We start from the raw sequence: 13617 nt of genomic DNA, 5'->3' as shown, positions 1-13617 counted from the left end.
GCCCCCTTCCTGGGGCAGGGCAGGGTGTGGGAGGGTTAGCCTGAATGGCAGACCTGGGTGGGGGTGGGGGGGTGCTGCCTCCAGCACGGGGCCGTGCACCCAGCTCACAGAATCTGTGGTCTGTCTTCCCACCCGGGGGAGCAGCTAGAAGGACCAAGGTGGGGTGCGGTTGCCAGAACATTCAGCCAACCCCAGCGGTCGCTTTTCTGGCCACCGCCCCCCTTCCCCAGCCACCGTGTTCCTTTGAGCTGCTGTTCGTTTCCCTCTTTCCTGACCCTCCTGACAGAGTTTATCAAAGTGAAGTCCAGAGGCAACCCCCGTTGGCGTCACGTGGGACGGGGGCAGGGGCTTATAAGAATACATGGAGGGGGGGGCTCCTATCTCCTGAAAGGCTCCCGGGGGTGAGGCCCCCTTAGAATCTGCATGTGTTGCAAGAACCCCCACGCTGCGTGGCACACGGTTGTGACAACCCCACGGCGCCCCACTGCTTCCAGGACCAGCCTGCCCCCGTCCTTGCCCCTGCCTGCCAGCTCCTTACTGGGGTCCTTTGGGCACCGCTCTTCCTCTGCCCATCCAACAAGCCCCTTGTTCCCCTTGTCATCCATGCCTCCTGCGCCCCGGGCTAGACTTTATTCCGCCCTCGGGGGGCCCGCAGCACCCAGGCTTGACATGACCAAAGCTGACCCCGCCATCCTTTCTCCAGAACCCACCTTCCTCCCCCACGCCTTTGGTGCTCACCTCAGCAAGCCCCTTTCCGCCTTCCTCTCTCATCTCAGCAACAAACACATCCTGGTTATTTTGCCTCCTACAAGATGTCCTCAGTGTCCCCCTCTCCCCAGACCCTTGCCTTTATCCCCTAACAGGTCCCCCCACCCCCACCGTCCTCCCTCGCTCTAGTCTCTCCTCCTTCCAGGGAGTTCTCCAAAAGCTCTCCAAAATGCAAGCTGACTACAATCACCAGCGCCCCCCCCCCCCGAAAACCCTTCAGAGGTCTTAACCCATGACCTGACACGTGACAGCCTCCTGTTCCAGCCTCTCCTCCCCTCCCCTCTGTGCTCCAGTAACAGCACACCGCCTCTGCGCCCAGCCTTCTCCCTGTGACCAGTCAGTGCCCTCTGCCAGGAATGGCCCTTGCTGGCCGACCCCCTCCTCAAGGCCTCGGCATCCCCTCCTCCAGGAGGCCCTCCCCGAGCCTCCTGGACCCTGCCCGCACCATACTCGGTGCATCCGTGATGCCTGTCACAGGGATCCCTTATCATCCATTCACCACACCGAATTAGAATCATCAGTTTCCACGTCTCGGTTGCACATTCGCCAGTGAGACCCTTGAGGGCAGGGATGTCCCGTTCGTCTCTGAATCCCAGACCCCGGCCCGGCACCTGGCACGGAGGACCGGCCCGACTAAGGGTTGGCGGACGAATGCAGAAGGGAAACTTGAAGGAAGTGAGAGCCAGAAATGGCCGAGAGGGCAGGGAGGGCAAGCCTGGCAGGAGGCGCCGCCAGAGCAAATGTGTGGGAAGTAGAAAAGCGAGAACTTCCCTTGATTGCACTCCCACGACTGCCCGCCAGCCATTGTGCATGAGCTTTGTTTGCACATTTTGTCTCTTTCAGTTCTTGCAACAACAGATCGGGGAAACTGGCATCAGAGAACCAAAGCAACCTGCCCAAGGTCACACAGCCGGGCCTGGAGTGGAATCCAGGATTGTCTGGCCTGAAAACCTGTGCCCTCTCTGCTGAGCCACACGGTTCTCCTGGGGATAGGACCTTCTGGGGACGGACCGGGAGTGGGCCCCGCCACGCCTCTGCCTAGCTGAGCTCCAGAACCAGCTGCCCACGCTCAGGCCAACAGCTCCTTCCTCCCAGCCGGACCCGAGGCTCGGAGGCCAGACAAGGATCTGTCTGTTCCTTCTTCCCTGGACTTTGGGGGTCTCTGATAGACATGCCCACACCCCCCCCTGCCACCACCACCAGGGAGGGGCTCCTATGCATCCTGGTACTGCCTAGGGCGCCTGGGGGAATGCAGGGGGCTCTGCGATGCTGTCTGGGTTCTGCAGAATCTGTCTCCCTCATCGCACTTGGCCCAGGCTGATATTAAGATTCATCTGCATTCCCCGCGCACCCGCCTGGCAGATGGTGGGGGAGGAGGCTGGGTGCGTGCTGGGGGCTGCAGCCAGAGACCAAGCTAGGCTCGGAGGGCCACAGAGCAGAGTGCCCACCCACCGTGCTCCCTCGGCCCAGCCCCGGACTGGGACCACTCCAACCATCGGGGTACCTCCTCACCCTCACAACCTCCAAGGGGTGCTAAGGACTTGACCTTTGCTTTTTCTAAGGACTGAAGGGGTCCTGGAGTTCCGGGAAGGAAACGCGGATGTGCGTGGGACCACGGAGGATGGGCCCCACTTTGGGGAATTCCAAATAAGGGTCCTCCTTGCCCTGGGGGCTTGCAGAGGTCGGAGAAAAGCAAGGACCCCATGGGATAGGAGCACCCGGTCCTGGTGGCTCCCTGGGTCACAGGGAGGGTAAGTAGTGAAGAACGCAGGCACAGCTTTCAAGGAAACCTTGCCCGCCTCGCCCTTCAGCTTCTCAGGAGGCTGCCGCCTGACCCCAGCCCCAGAATTCAGCCTGGCCCCCGGTGACCTTTTCAGCCCAGGGCTCTGGCCAAAGTTTCCCATCACATTAATCGGACGGCGCGGGGGTGGGGGTGGGGGTGGGGTGGTGGTGACCCCCCCTCCCCCCGAGTAAAGTAGAAGAGGAAAGAAACTGACGTTATAACACAAGGAGTACGGGCTAGACACCCAGAAGAACTTCCCTCGGCACAGAAGCAAGTCTGGCAGAGAGAAAGTCACTTTCAGCTTCGGGATAGGCTACTCATTACTGACGTTCTCTCTGGCTGTTGGCATGGGTTTGGAAAAAATAACCTTTCCAAAGTCCAGGTCTCCTGGGGTTCAGGACAGGGCAGCAGATTCCCAGTGCCCGCTGCGGGGGTGGGGGTGCGGGGGGGGGGGACGGGCGCCCTGCCAGAGGGAGGGATGGAAAGGGTAGTGTCCCTATCCCCGGGCCACCACCCTCTCCCCTCCTCGCCCAGACTTCCTCCGCCCCCGCGTCCGGCCGCCTTCAACCTAGGTCCCCCCGCTGCGGGCCGGCAGGGGAGGAGTTAACTCCGGAGGTACCGGCTGGGCTCACCGTACCTGCCGCCGCCGCCGCCGCCGCCGGTGGGAGGGACGAGGAAGCGCGAGCCGCCTGGGCGCCAGGAGCGCTCCAGTCTGGCGGGGTGCTGCGCGGGGAGCGGGCGGCGGGGCCCGGCGCGGCCAGGGGCGTCCGCCAGGGGGCGCGCCGCGACGGGGCGGGAGGGGCCGTCTGGTCTGGGGAATTAGCGCCAGGGACGGGCGCGCGCGCGGGTCCCCAGCACATCTGGGCGAGAGCGGCGCCGCTGGACCGCGGGGGGCGCCGAGCGCAGATCTGGAGCGGCAGAGGCACCGCGCGGCTGGGGCCCTTCGAGGCGCGCGGGGCGCCCATCTGGGACCTCGAGAGGGGGCCGCGCCGCGCGCAGCCGGGCCAGGGGAGGGGGGCGGCGGCGGCCGCACAGCTGGACCGGAGGGGGCGGGGTCGGTCCCGGGCGGCCGGCAGAGGGGAGGGCCGCGAGCCGCCGGGGACTGGAGCATGGGACGGCGCGCCTGAAGGAGCAGGGGCGAGGCAGGGGCCTGGGCGCCCGGCAGGAAAAGAGGAGAGACAGGGACCCGAGAGCAGAGGAGGAAGATGCAACTGACTCGCTGCTGCTTCGTGTTCCTAGTGCAGGGCAGCCTCTATCTGGTGAGTGGCCCGCGGGGAGCTGCGCGGAGGGGCGGGGGCCCGGAGGACGGGGGAGAGCCCGGAAACTTTCTCCCTTCCCCACCCCCCGACATCGCCGGGATGGAGGGGAAGCCCGGAGGCCGGGGGTGGGGGGTGGAGGGGGAGAGGGCGGGTCCGAGGACGGAGACTGGACCGCAAGGGTTAATAGGGGCGGGGAGAGGGTGCTCGGCTGGCCCACCCACTCGGCCGCCGGTGGCGGGAGGTGCGACCAGCACGAGGGAAAAGGCCAGCAGCGGGGCGCCGAGGGTTACTCGACCCCGTCCCGGCGCCCCGGGACGCGCGGAAGGGGAGTGGGGGTGGGTGGCGGAGCTGACGACCTACCAGGTCTGGGGGCGTGGGCTCTCCTCCGACCTCGGGGACCCAGAGGGCCTGGGACCTGGGTCCCGCCAGCGCGCGGAGGCTGTCCAGGCGAGGGGGGGGGGCGCGGAGGGTGGCCCCCGCGGACCCCGCTCGCACCTTCCCTCCCGCTCCCTCCCTCCCCGCCTGTTGTTTTCTTCTCCTCTCCCGGCTGCGCGCAGCCGGAGCCCCACAGGACCTGGGCAGGCGGCTCCCGCCCCGGGCGCCCGCGGCAGCTGAGCGGAGCGCCCAGAGCCCGCTCCCCGTGCACTCGCTCGCCGCGTCCCTGCGGCCCGGGACGCCCGGGACTCCCCCCCTCCCCCCGCTTCCCCCCCCCCCCCCGCCAGGGGCTTAACTCCTCTCCGACCGCCCCCACCCCAGTCCTGTCTAGAGAAGCCTCGGCCCCACATCTGGACCTGCCCGTTTCTTCAAAACAACACCCCCCCCCCCCGCGCGCGCGTGCCACCTCCCCTTTGCCACTATGTACAAGCACCCTCCCCTTCTCGCATCCCCACCTGCGGCCCTTCTCCCCACCCTCCAGCCATTCAGCTTCGACCCCCAGGACCAAGTAAACACAGGTCTGCAGAACCGAGCCCAGCCCCCCCCCCCCCCCCCCCGCCCCGGAGTCTCCCCTCCTGGCTGTCCCTTCCCACTACCCTTGGGGCCTAGCAGGCAGGGCCACCCAAGCACACCTCTGCAGGCATGGCCGGGATCAGAACAGGGGGCGTGAAGACCCCAGGCCCCTTGGGAGCCCTCCAGAGCCCAGCCCTCTGGAGTCCCCCATCCTCACCGCAGGGGTCACCAGCAACCCAAATGCTGCCCCACTCTGAGCTGGTGTCCCTAGCACTGGTAAGGAGACACAGAGGGTGAGTACTCTGTCCCGAAGCTGAGTAAGCACACACTGGGCAGTTGCCCTCAGGAAACCTTGCCTACTCCCTGCTGCCCTCCAGAGCTGTCCCGAGTCTGAGCTGGGTCACTCGTCCTGCCGGCCCTCCCCCATGGCTCCTCCAGGAGGCCTTCCCAGGTGGTGCCTGTTGCCATAGCTGGTCCAGCAGAGGCTGGCCGAGCCTTGGCTGTTTGGCAGAAGATTCCGGGTGGGGATGGGGCTTGGATTCAATCTCCATAAACGGACCTACCTGGTCCGAGGGGCTGGGAGTGTGTGGTAGAATGGGAGGGCCGACCCCGTGCGACCTGGCCTTGGAGGGACGTAACTTGGTGGCCTCATCTGTAGAAGGGGAATAAGAAAAACTGCCTCATGGAGCGATAGTGTCCTGGCATGGCACCCTCGGTGGTCCCCAGAGGTTTTGACTGGCCGCGGCTCGGCCATCCTGGGTGTGGAACTCACTCCAGGGCTCCCCCCTCCCCATTCCTCGTGCCCAATCCTGAGCTGCCTTTGTACCGGAGAGAGAAGGTCACTGGGCCCAGCTTTCTTATCCCATTGTCTGCTGGTTCTCTTAGTCTCAGAGGACAAAACTACCCCAGGGGAAGGGTGGTGGGGGTCTCATCTAAACAGCCTAGGAAGTGGCAAAAAGCCCTGTCAAACGGGGGGGGCTCTCCCAGCGGAGGGATGGCGCATTTTGAGGGCCGTGACTGTGCCTCCATATCACCCTGGGACTTTTACAGAGGCGGGGGGATTTTCCTCTGTGAAACTGTAACCTCATAACCTCTCCTGTAAGACCGGGGGCTCTGTCAGCACGAGGTTATGCTTCTGACATCGGATGAGGACTCTCCCGGGATCGGGAGCTGGGCCTCCCCCGTCAGAATGGGGCCTCCTCAGGGGCAGGGGCTGTGTCCCTCTGGTGCCATGGCTCACTGGAGAGAATTCTCGACCGTCCTTCCAGATGCTGAGCGGTAGCCAGAGACGGGACAGTGGGGTGAGGAGATGGGGGTGGCCGGAGTGTCAGAGGGCGAGATGGGACCACGGCACAAGCCGGAGTATGCATCCAACCCCTAGAGTGAGACGGGTGAGACATCACTCGGCCTCAAGTCAGCGGAAGGGACAGGCAGGGAGTTGAGGCTGCTGGTGGGGGACACAGTGACCAGAACTCCTGGGTCCTCTGGGGACGGGGCTGTCACTGTCCTCCCAACTCCCTCCACAGGTCATCTACGGCCAGGATGACGGTCCTCCCGGCTCCGAGGACCCGGAGCGTGATGACCACGAGAGCCAGCCCCGGCCCCGGATGCCTCGGAAGCGAGGCCACCTCTCACCTAAGTCCCGCCTCGTGGCCAACTCCACTCTCCTAGGGCTGCTGGCTCCCCCCGGGGAGGCATGGGGCGTCCTTGGCCAGCCCCCCAACCGCCCGAACCACAGCCCCCCACCGTCGGCCAAGGTGAAGAAAATCTTCGGCTGGGGTGACTTCTACTCCAACATCAAGACGGTGGCCCTGAACCTGCTCGTCACGGGGAAGATCGTGGACCACGGCAACGGGACCTTCAGCGTCCACTTCCGACACAACGCCACCGGCCAGGGCAACATCTCCATCAGCCTCGTACCGCCCAGTAAAGCTGTAGAGTTCCACCAGGAGCGGCAGATCTTCATCGAAGCCAAGGCCTCCAAGATCTTCAACTGCCGAATGGAGTGGGAGAAGGTGGAACGGGGCCGCCGGACCTCGCTCTGCACCCACGACCCGGCCAAGACCTGCTCCCGAGACCACGCTCAGAGCTCAGCCACCTGGAGCTGCTCCCAGCCCTTCAAGGTCGTCTGCGTCTACATCGCCTTCTACAGCACGGACTATAGGCTGGTCCAGAAGGTGTGCCCAGATTACAACTACCACAGTGATACCCCCTACTACCCCTCCGGGTGACCCTGGGCAGGCCACAGAGGCCGGGCCGGGGCTGGAAGGACGGGCCTGCCTGCGGAGGAGGCCATCTGGCTGGATACTGGGCAGGGACACGGGGAGGGACCTCAGGCAGGGAAGGGGGGGGTGGAGAGAAGGAGATGCCAGGTGGGGCCGGGGCCAAGTCTCACGTGGCGGTGGGGAAGGGGTCCCAAGTGCGGGGCCCCAGCCTGGGGTTGTGGGGCGGCCGGGGCATAGGAGCACTGGAGGAGGAGTGGGGTCTCTGGGCAGCCCCGTGGGGCTCCCCTGCTGAGCGACAGGAAGGTGCTGGGCCCAGGAGACCGCTGGGGAAGGCAGACCAGTGTGGCCAGATGAGGTCACGGAGAAGAGCCCGAAGCCTCGGCTCCCTCCTTTCCATCCTGAGAAAGAACAACAAGGAGAGGGGTCTCTCATCAGCAAGGGCACCGAAGGATGGCAGAGACGAGACGGGGCTGCCCGGGAGCCAGCCCTGGGTGGGGGGAGGGGCGGGGCCGGAGGAACTCTTGAGCCCCGCTGAGTCAGCCCCCCCACCCCCCACAAGCCCATTGTCCTGGACGGTGGACTGAACTTGGCTTCAGGCTGAAGTGGTGACCCTTGGAGTCGTTTTGACGTCTTGACGAATAGACCGTCTGCTCCCCGCCAGGCCGTAACCTTCCCAAAATTCCCTCTCCTGCCATTGCCGCTCCTCCCCTCCCCGCCGCCCCTGTCCACCCTTGTGCCGATGGGTCACCCATCCTTCAGCTGCAACAGAGGGTGACTGTGGTTCTCCCACCACCAAGGCCACAGATGGGAGCCCACCCTTGCGCTGTGTCCCCTCGCCACCCCACCCCCCTGCTGGCTCCTCTGGGAGCGTCCTCGTCCAGCCAGCAAGCCTTGCCCGTCAGCCTGGGACCCACCCGGATGGATACAGGGCCTTCAGCAGCTCGGGGCCGCGTGACGCCAGACTGACAAGGGCGCTGGACCTGTTCTGTGGTGTCTGTCTGTGGGTGGGGGAGGGGAGGGCGGGGTGTGCGATCCCCTGATTGTCAGCTTGTGTGCAGAGTCTTGTTCTGGAGCCGGGAATAAAGCTTTCCCAGGGCACTGCTTTCTGAACTGTCCAGGGAGGGAAAGGGCCCGGGGTGCCCCGCCGTCCAGCCAGCGCTGCTCAGCTAGATGGCGGCAAGATGTTCCCTGGAGACCAGAGCTGCGGGGCGACAACAGCTGTTGGGGCTGGTGCTCACGGAGGGCCTCAGGGCTTCCCTCCCCAGCCTCCTTTTCGGGACCTGTTGCGAAAGCTGGGCAGACACTGCTCGGTGATCCCAGGGGGTGGGGGTGGCCCCTGCAAAGCAGCTTGGGGAGGAAGAGCTGGGGGGGGGGGGATGGGCCATTGTGTTCCTTGTCTCCCTGGGTTGCCATCCGGGTGGGCCCCCGGCGTGGGGTGGGCGGGGGCCCTTGCTCTGTCAGGGTTTGGCCCCGTGGCCTTGGACAAGTCCATTCTCCTCTCTGGGTCTCTTTCCACTTCTTTGTAAAATGAGGAATATGCCCAACTCAGAGCTTCTCCCGTGCGAGTGGGCATCGGACCCACCGGGAGCGTCGGTTAAGACATGGAGTTCTGGGTTCCAGACGATTTGCCCTTCTAGCGAGGAGCCAGGGAGATGCCGACGCTCCTGAGGGGACACCAAGGACCACTCACGTGACCTCTCTGTTCCTTTCTGGCTTTGGCCCCCTAAGATGAAGAGACGCCTCTGAGGCTCCCTCCCGACTACCTTCCAGCTGCTTCTCCTAGGAAAATCTCCTGGAAGGGTCCTCTCAGAGAGGCAGGGTGTCGGGCTTTGCGTCTGATCATGTGTCAGTGCAGGAACAGGCTGGGTTGGGGGGGAGCGGGGACAGAAGGAGGCTTGAAAGCAGCCATCCGCCCCCCCCCCCCCCCGCCCACAGGAGGGCCTTGGGATGGATTGACAGCCGGTGACGCCTTGCCTGGGAGGGCCAGCCGGGCCCTTTGGGGCTCGGTGAGCGGGATGCTGAGCCCCGAGGACCAAGATCACAGGGCCCTCTCTAAGGTCATCCTCAAGCTGCTCGCTTGGGAGGGCAGCACTCAGGTCCCCTGGGTCCCTCTCGGCCATGCAGCCACAGCGAGGAAAGTCCTAGCATGAGAGGGGAAGACAACGGTCCTGCCGCCCGCAGCCTGTCTCCCTTGCCCGCCAGCACTCAGCACGGCCCAGTGCTCCTCTCGCTGCAGAGCAGAGCTGGACGAGGCCTTAGAAGCCACCTTGCTGTATGAAGTGACCCAGAAAGGGCACATGACTCAGGCTCACACTCCTATGCCAGCGTTCCCCTGCACCGTGCCTCCCGGGGCCACCTCTCCTGAGCAGAGATCTGAGACACGCACCCCTTCTTCCCCGCCCCCCCCCACCGCCCCTCCACCATATCTACACTCTCCCTTCCCACCCTGACAGGTGGGTGGGAAGGTGGCACAGGTGCTTAGAATTCAGACAGGCCCTGCCCTGGGGGGGCTTGCCTCGGAGATCTGGTGGGTTCGCTCACCTGCGGATGCCTCCCAGAACCAAGCACCGCCTACGGCCCTGTGGGCACTGGAGGGAGAGATGGAGGGGGGTGGTCCTGGGCCCCCCTCACCGGGCCCTGGCTGGACGATCAGCAGGACCGGGGGACACTCTGACCCACCCCCCTCCGGCTCTTCTTTTGTGGAGAGCCAGATGCTGCTGACAGCTGGAGGGCTGGCCCGCTTGGCACGCATACGGCCTGAGCGGGGGGGGGGCCGGGGGGGGTTCATTTTAATAACTTCATTTCACCCACGCGCACACTCCGCTGCCTCATCCCTCCTTTTCTGCCCTTCCCCAGTAACCTGGCTGCTCTCCTCAGCTAGGATCTTGCTAATAGATTTTTCTCCCGGATTGTGATTCTTTTGCAATAGACCTCTGGGCCCTGATAGTCTTGCCACCACCAGATATTTTCTACCCCCCTTGGTCCTCGGAACGTAAGGGGTCTGTCCCACTGCCTCTGGTGACGAAGGTACCAACCTCTGCGCCCTTGGCGAGCAATGTCTGTGACCTCCCCCAAGGACTACAAAAAGGGCTCTCCGGTCGCCTGATCTTGCCGTTCAAGCACTCACGGGAGAGCAGATCCCTCTAGAAGGAGCCTGTCTCCTCTCCCAGAGAAGCTCCAGGTCCTACCCCCACCCCACCCCTTTGGCTCCCCCACCGCTGTCCGTTCCGTCCTGTGGCCCAGCTCCCCATCCACTCCGCCTAACTGGGGAGCTGCCCCAGGGCAGAGGCCTCGTCTCCTTCATCCGAGGGGAGCTTCTGGAACAAGCCTCCCAGACTGGATGCCCTTTGAGGTCACAGCCCGTATCTCCCTATGAGACTGAGGAAGCAGGGTCTGTCCCTCCACAACTGACTGAAGAGCCCTGTGAGGACAGCATCCGTCTCCCTCATCTGCCCAGAGTCTCCCTGAAGGCAGGAACCGCGATATGGACACGGGGAAAGCCGGCCCTCGGGTCTGCCCTTCGGCTCTGTGCACCGTACTGTGTCGGCCTCGGTGTCCCCACCTCTGAGGGGGTGAACCTTCCCAGCAGTCTGTGGGGCTCATGAGGGGCTACATGTTGGGTCGAGTGGCAAGGGTCTAGGTCCCTCCTCTGTCCTCCTTCCCCCTCATGTTTCCTCCCTGGGATGAGTAAGCGGGGACTGAGTCACCCCCCTTCCCCATCCTTGGCAGGGATGCTGGTGACCTTGCATGTGGCACTCTCCTGAGGCGAGGCCCATTGCTCAGAGATGCAGGAGGCAATGGGTGGGTAGGGAAGTGGGGGAAGGGTGTGTATGGGGGTGGAGGCGGCTGAAGGTCAGGGGGTGACCAGGGACCTGGATTATCCAGTCGAGTAGGTGTAGGGGGCTGTGGGAGACGCAACGAACCGGTCGCTCTGTGTTGGGAAGCGATCCAATGCCACGGCTGGGAGTGGGAGAGAGAAATGTTACTTCCACAGACTCTGAGTCCTGTGGTCCTGCAAGGAGAACCGGGGGCTGGGGTGACAGGCGCAGAGAGGCGCCACCAGCCCCTCCCCCCCTGGGAGGAGGCAAGATCGGGCGGGGGTGGCACCTGCCAGTTATGCCAAAGCCCCGGAGCGGCAGCTGCCACCATCCTTGAGCACAAATGACAGAAGAGACCTGGTGCTCAGCCGTCGGGGGCTGGGCTCCCGTTACACGGGGGGACCCGGTTTCCGGTTGGCCTGGCGAGCTCAAAAGCCGACCGGAAAATCCAAGCGACGGCCACTTCGAAGCTTTCCGGTTCGTCCTCTTGGGGCCACCTGGCTAGATGGTCCCAAAGGGCGAGCTGGCACCTCCCGAACTTGCCACTGCACTGGCAACGTGTGTGGTGCAGGAGTTTGGATCTGCGCCGGTCCCGGGTCTGTCATTCATTAGCTGGGTGGCTTCGGACAAAGAGCATCAATCATCTCCCAGATGCCCTTGGGTGAACACCTAGGGATCTACCCACCCTGGAGCATCGTTAGGAAAAGTTAAATGATTCACTCGACAATATGCCTTCCTCCTTCCTGGGTTTTGGGGCGTGGGGTGTACGTTAGCTGCAGCCTTTCCCTGGGGGAGCTGGGCGAAATGGCCCTGGGCTGGAGCTGGGAGACCCGGGTTCCTGGCCTGGTTCTGTCCCGTAACACCCGAGGCAGAGCCCGCTAACTGTCCTGTGATATACATTGCACCTTTCCCCATAGGAACGGAATCTTCCGTTTTTAGCTGGGCCGAGGGCTGCCTGAGATGAAACACTACATCTCTCTCTGCCTCTCTTGCGCCTAGATGTGGCCATGTGACTGAGATCAGGCCAGTGAGGTGTAAGCCAAAGGTTATTTGGCAACTTCTAGAAAGACAGTTGATAAGACAGCTCTGGCCGCCATCTTAGACAATGGGCGTCAGAGTCACATCCTGGAAGGGTCAGGGCAGCGAGCGGCGGCGGGGAAGGCTTGGGTCCCAAACACCTGGTGCGAGGGCGTATTTTGTGCACGGGAAACGCCGTACGGGCTCCAGGCTGCCCACCTTCAGACTTTTACGTGAGAGAAAAATCAAACTTCTGCCTCATTTAAGCCGCTGTGCTTTGGATCTCTATCTCTTACAGGTAAATCTATCACCACCCGACTCAATGGATGTGTCTGAGCAGTTCCCGTCTGTGGACCCGGTTCCTCATCTGTAGCGCCCAGACCTTGCCGCGCACGGGAGACGTTTTAGGGGCTTGCAGGCGACAATGAACTTGGGAAAAGTTCCGGTCCTCCCCCGACTGCCTGCTGGGCATGGAGACACGCAGTCTCCACTTGGGAAGGTGGAGCCTGTCGCTTTTGCATGGCGGGGGGCCCCTGGAGGGCTCAGAAGGATTCTCTACTCCCTCTGAAAGGCCTCCAGTCCCCAAATCCAACCCCCGCACGTCTTGAGTCCCCATCCACATTCTGATGTTGGTGACACACAATCCTCGTTAAGGGCCTGGCTGATCCCAGCCAGATGGGATCCTAATTTAATTAAAACCCTTTAATTACCTGCAACAACACAGCTTTGGAAGTCCAGGGCAGGAGGGGCCCGGGGACGGGAGGGGAGAGGGCATGGCAGGGTGGTGGCTGCCCTCCCACCACTCAGTGAACCCCGGGCTTTCGGGATGGTTCTTCCACCCGGTGGACACAAACCGCACGGAACAGCCGGTGCGGCCTCTGCCTCTGGCTCGGTCTGCAGCCAAGCCGGGGAGCCGGGCCAACCAGGCCCCGGGTGGTGGTGGTGGGGGGGGAAGGGGGGGGACGGGTGGGCAGAGTGGCAGGCTCTTGAAACCCACGCTCTCCGTGCTGGTTTTGTGCTTGCACTGGGACCGGCACAGGCCGCCTGAGCCCAGGCCTGAGCTGCCGGAGACCCTGGCCCTGCCCAGGACGCTCTGGGTAAGAGCAGGCGTGGTTCTGTTACCTCCCCAAACGGCCCGGCTTCAGAAACAGGGGTACCTCCACGTCCACCAAAGGAGAGCCATGCCCCTGAGAGCAAGGGTCTTCCCTCGAGGTGTCATCCACCCCGGGGAGGGGAACGCGAGCGAGTGGCTCAGGTGGGCCGCAGAGGGCCACGTCGTTTCCCGGGCCCCAGAAAGGAACCCCGGGGCGCTGGGCCTCCACCGGGTCCTCCCTGGAAAGGCAGAAGGAAGGGGCCCAGGCCAGACCGGAGCCCGCCGAGCCTTGGCAGGGGCAGATTCTGAAACCCAGGCTCTGGGAGCCGCACGGTTCTTAAGCCTTGTGGACCTCATCCCCTAATACCCGTCTGTTCTCCCTAAGTACTCATTCATTCAACAAATATTGTTTGATAAAACCTCTGACGCCGAGCTGGGGAGGCTCTACCGGTAGTCGAACCCGCTCCCCGGGATCCAGGCCTTTCTGCTCCCACCCTTCCCATCCTTTTTCCTTCCTTCCCGTGCTTGGCCTCGCTCTGTGCTCTGCCTCATGTCCTCTGCCGTCCCGACACCCACCGCTCCCTCTGAGGCCCCTGCTCCTACCTCTGACTCAGGTTGAATATGGAGTGCTGTGTCCCCGCCAACCTGGGGGCTGTGACAATAGGAAATGTGGATGTCCCCCGTCCCAGACTAATGAGAGACTGGA

General features: G+C 63.7%; 1 protein-coding gene across 1 annotated transcript; it reads left to right on the top strand.

The window, feature by feature from the left end:
• The first annotated feature begins 3652 nt into the window (after positions 1–3652).
• Positions 3653–8071, top strand: NXPH3 (neurexophilin 3). The gene is made up of 2 exons (XM_030296810.1): positions 3653–3810; positions 6285–8071. Exons 1-2 carry the CDS (start codon positions 3757–3759, stop codon positions 6987–6989), a joined length of 759 nt encoding a protein of 252 aa, XP_030152670.1. The 5' UTR covers positions 3653–3756; the 3' UTR covers positions 6990–8071.
• Positions 8072–13617: the final 5546 nt, after the last annotated feature.

This window comes from Lynx canadensis, chromosome E1, assembly GCF_007474595.2.
Source record: "Lynx canadensis isolate LIC74 chromosome E1, mLynCan4.pri.v2, whole genome shotgun sequence".
In the NCBI taxonomy this organism is placed as follows: Eukaryota; Metazoa; Chordata; class Mammalia; order Carnivora; family Felidae; genus Lynx; species Lynx canadensis.
This window is presented reverse-complemented; position numbering and strand designations above follow the sequence as displayed.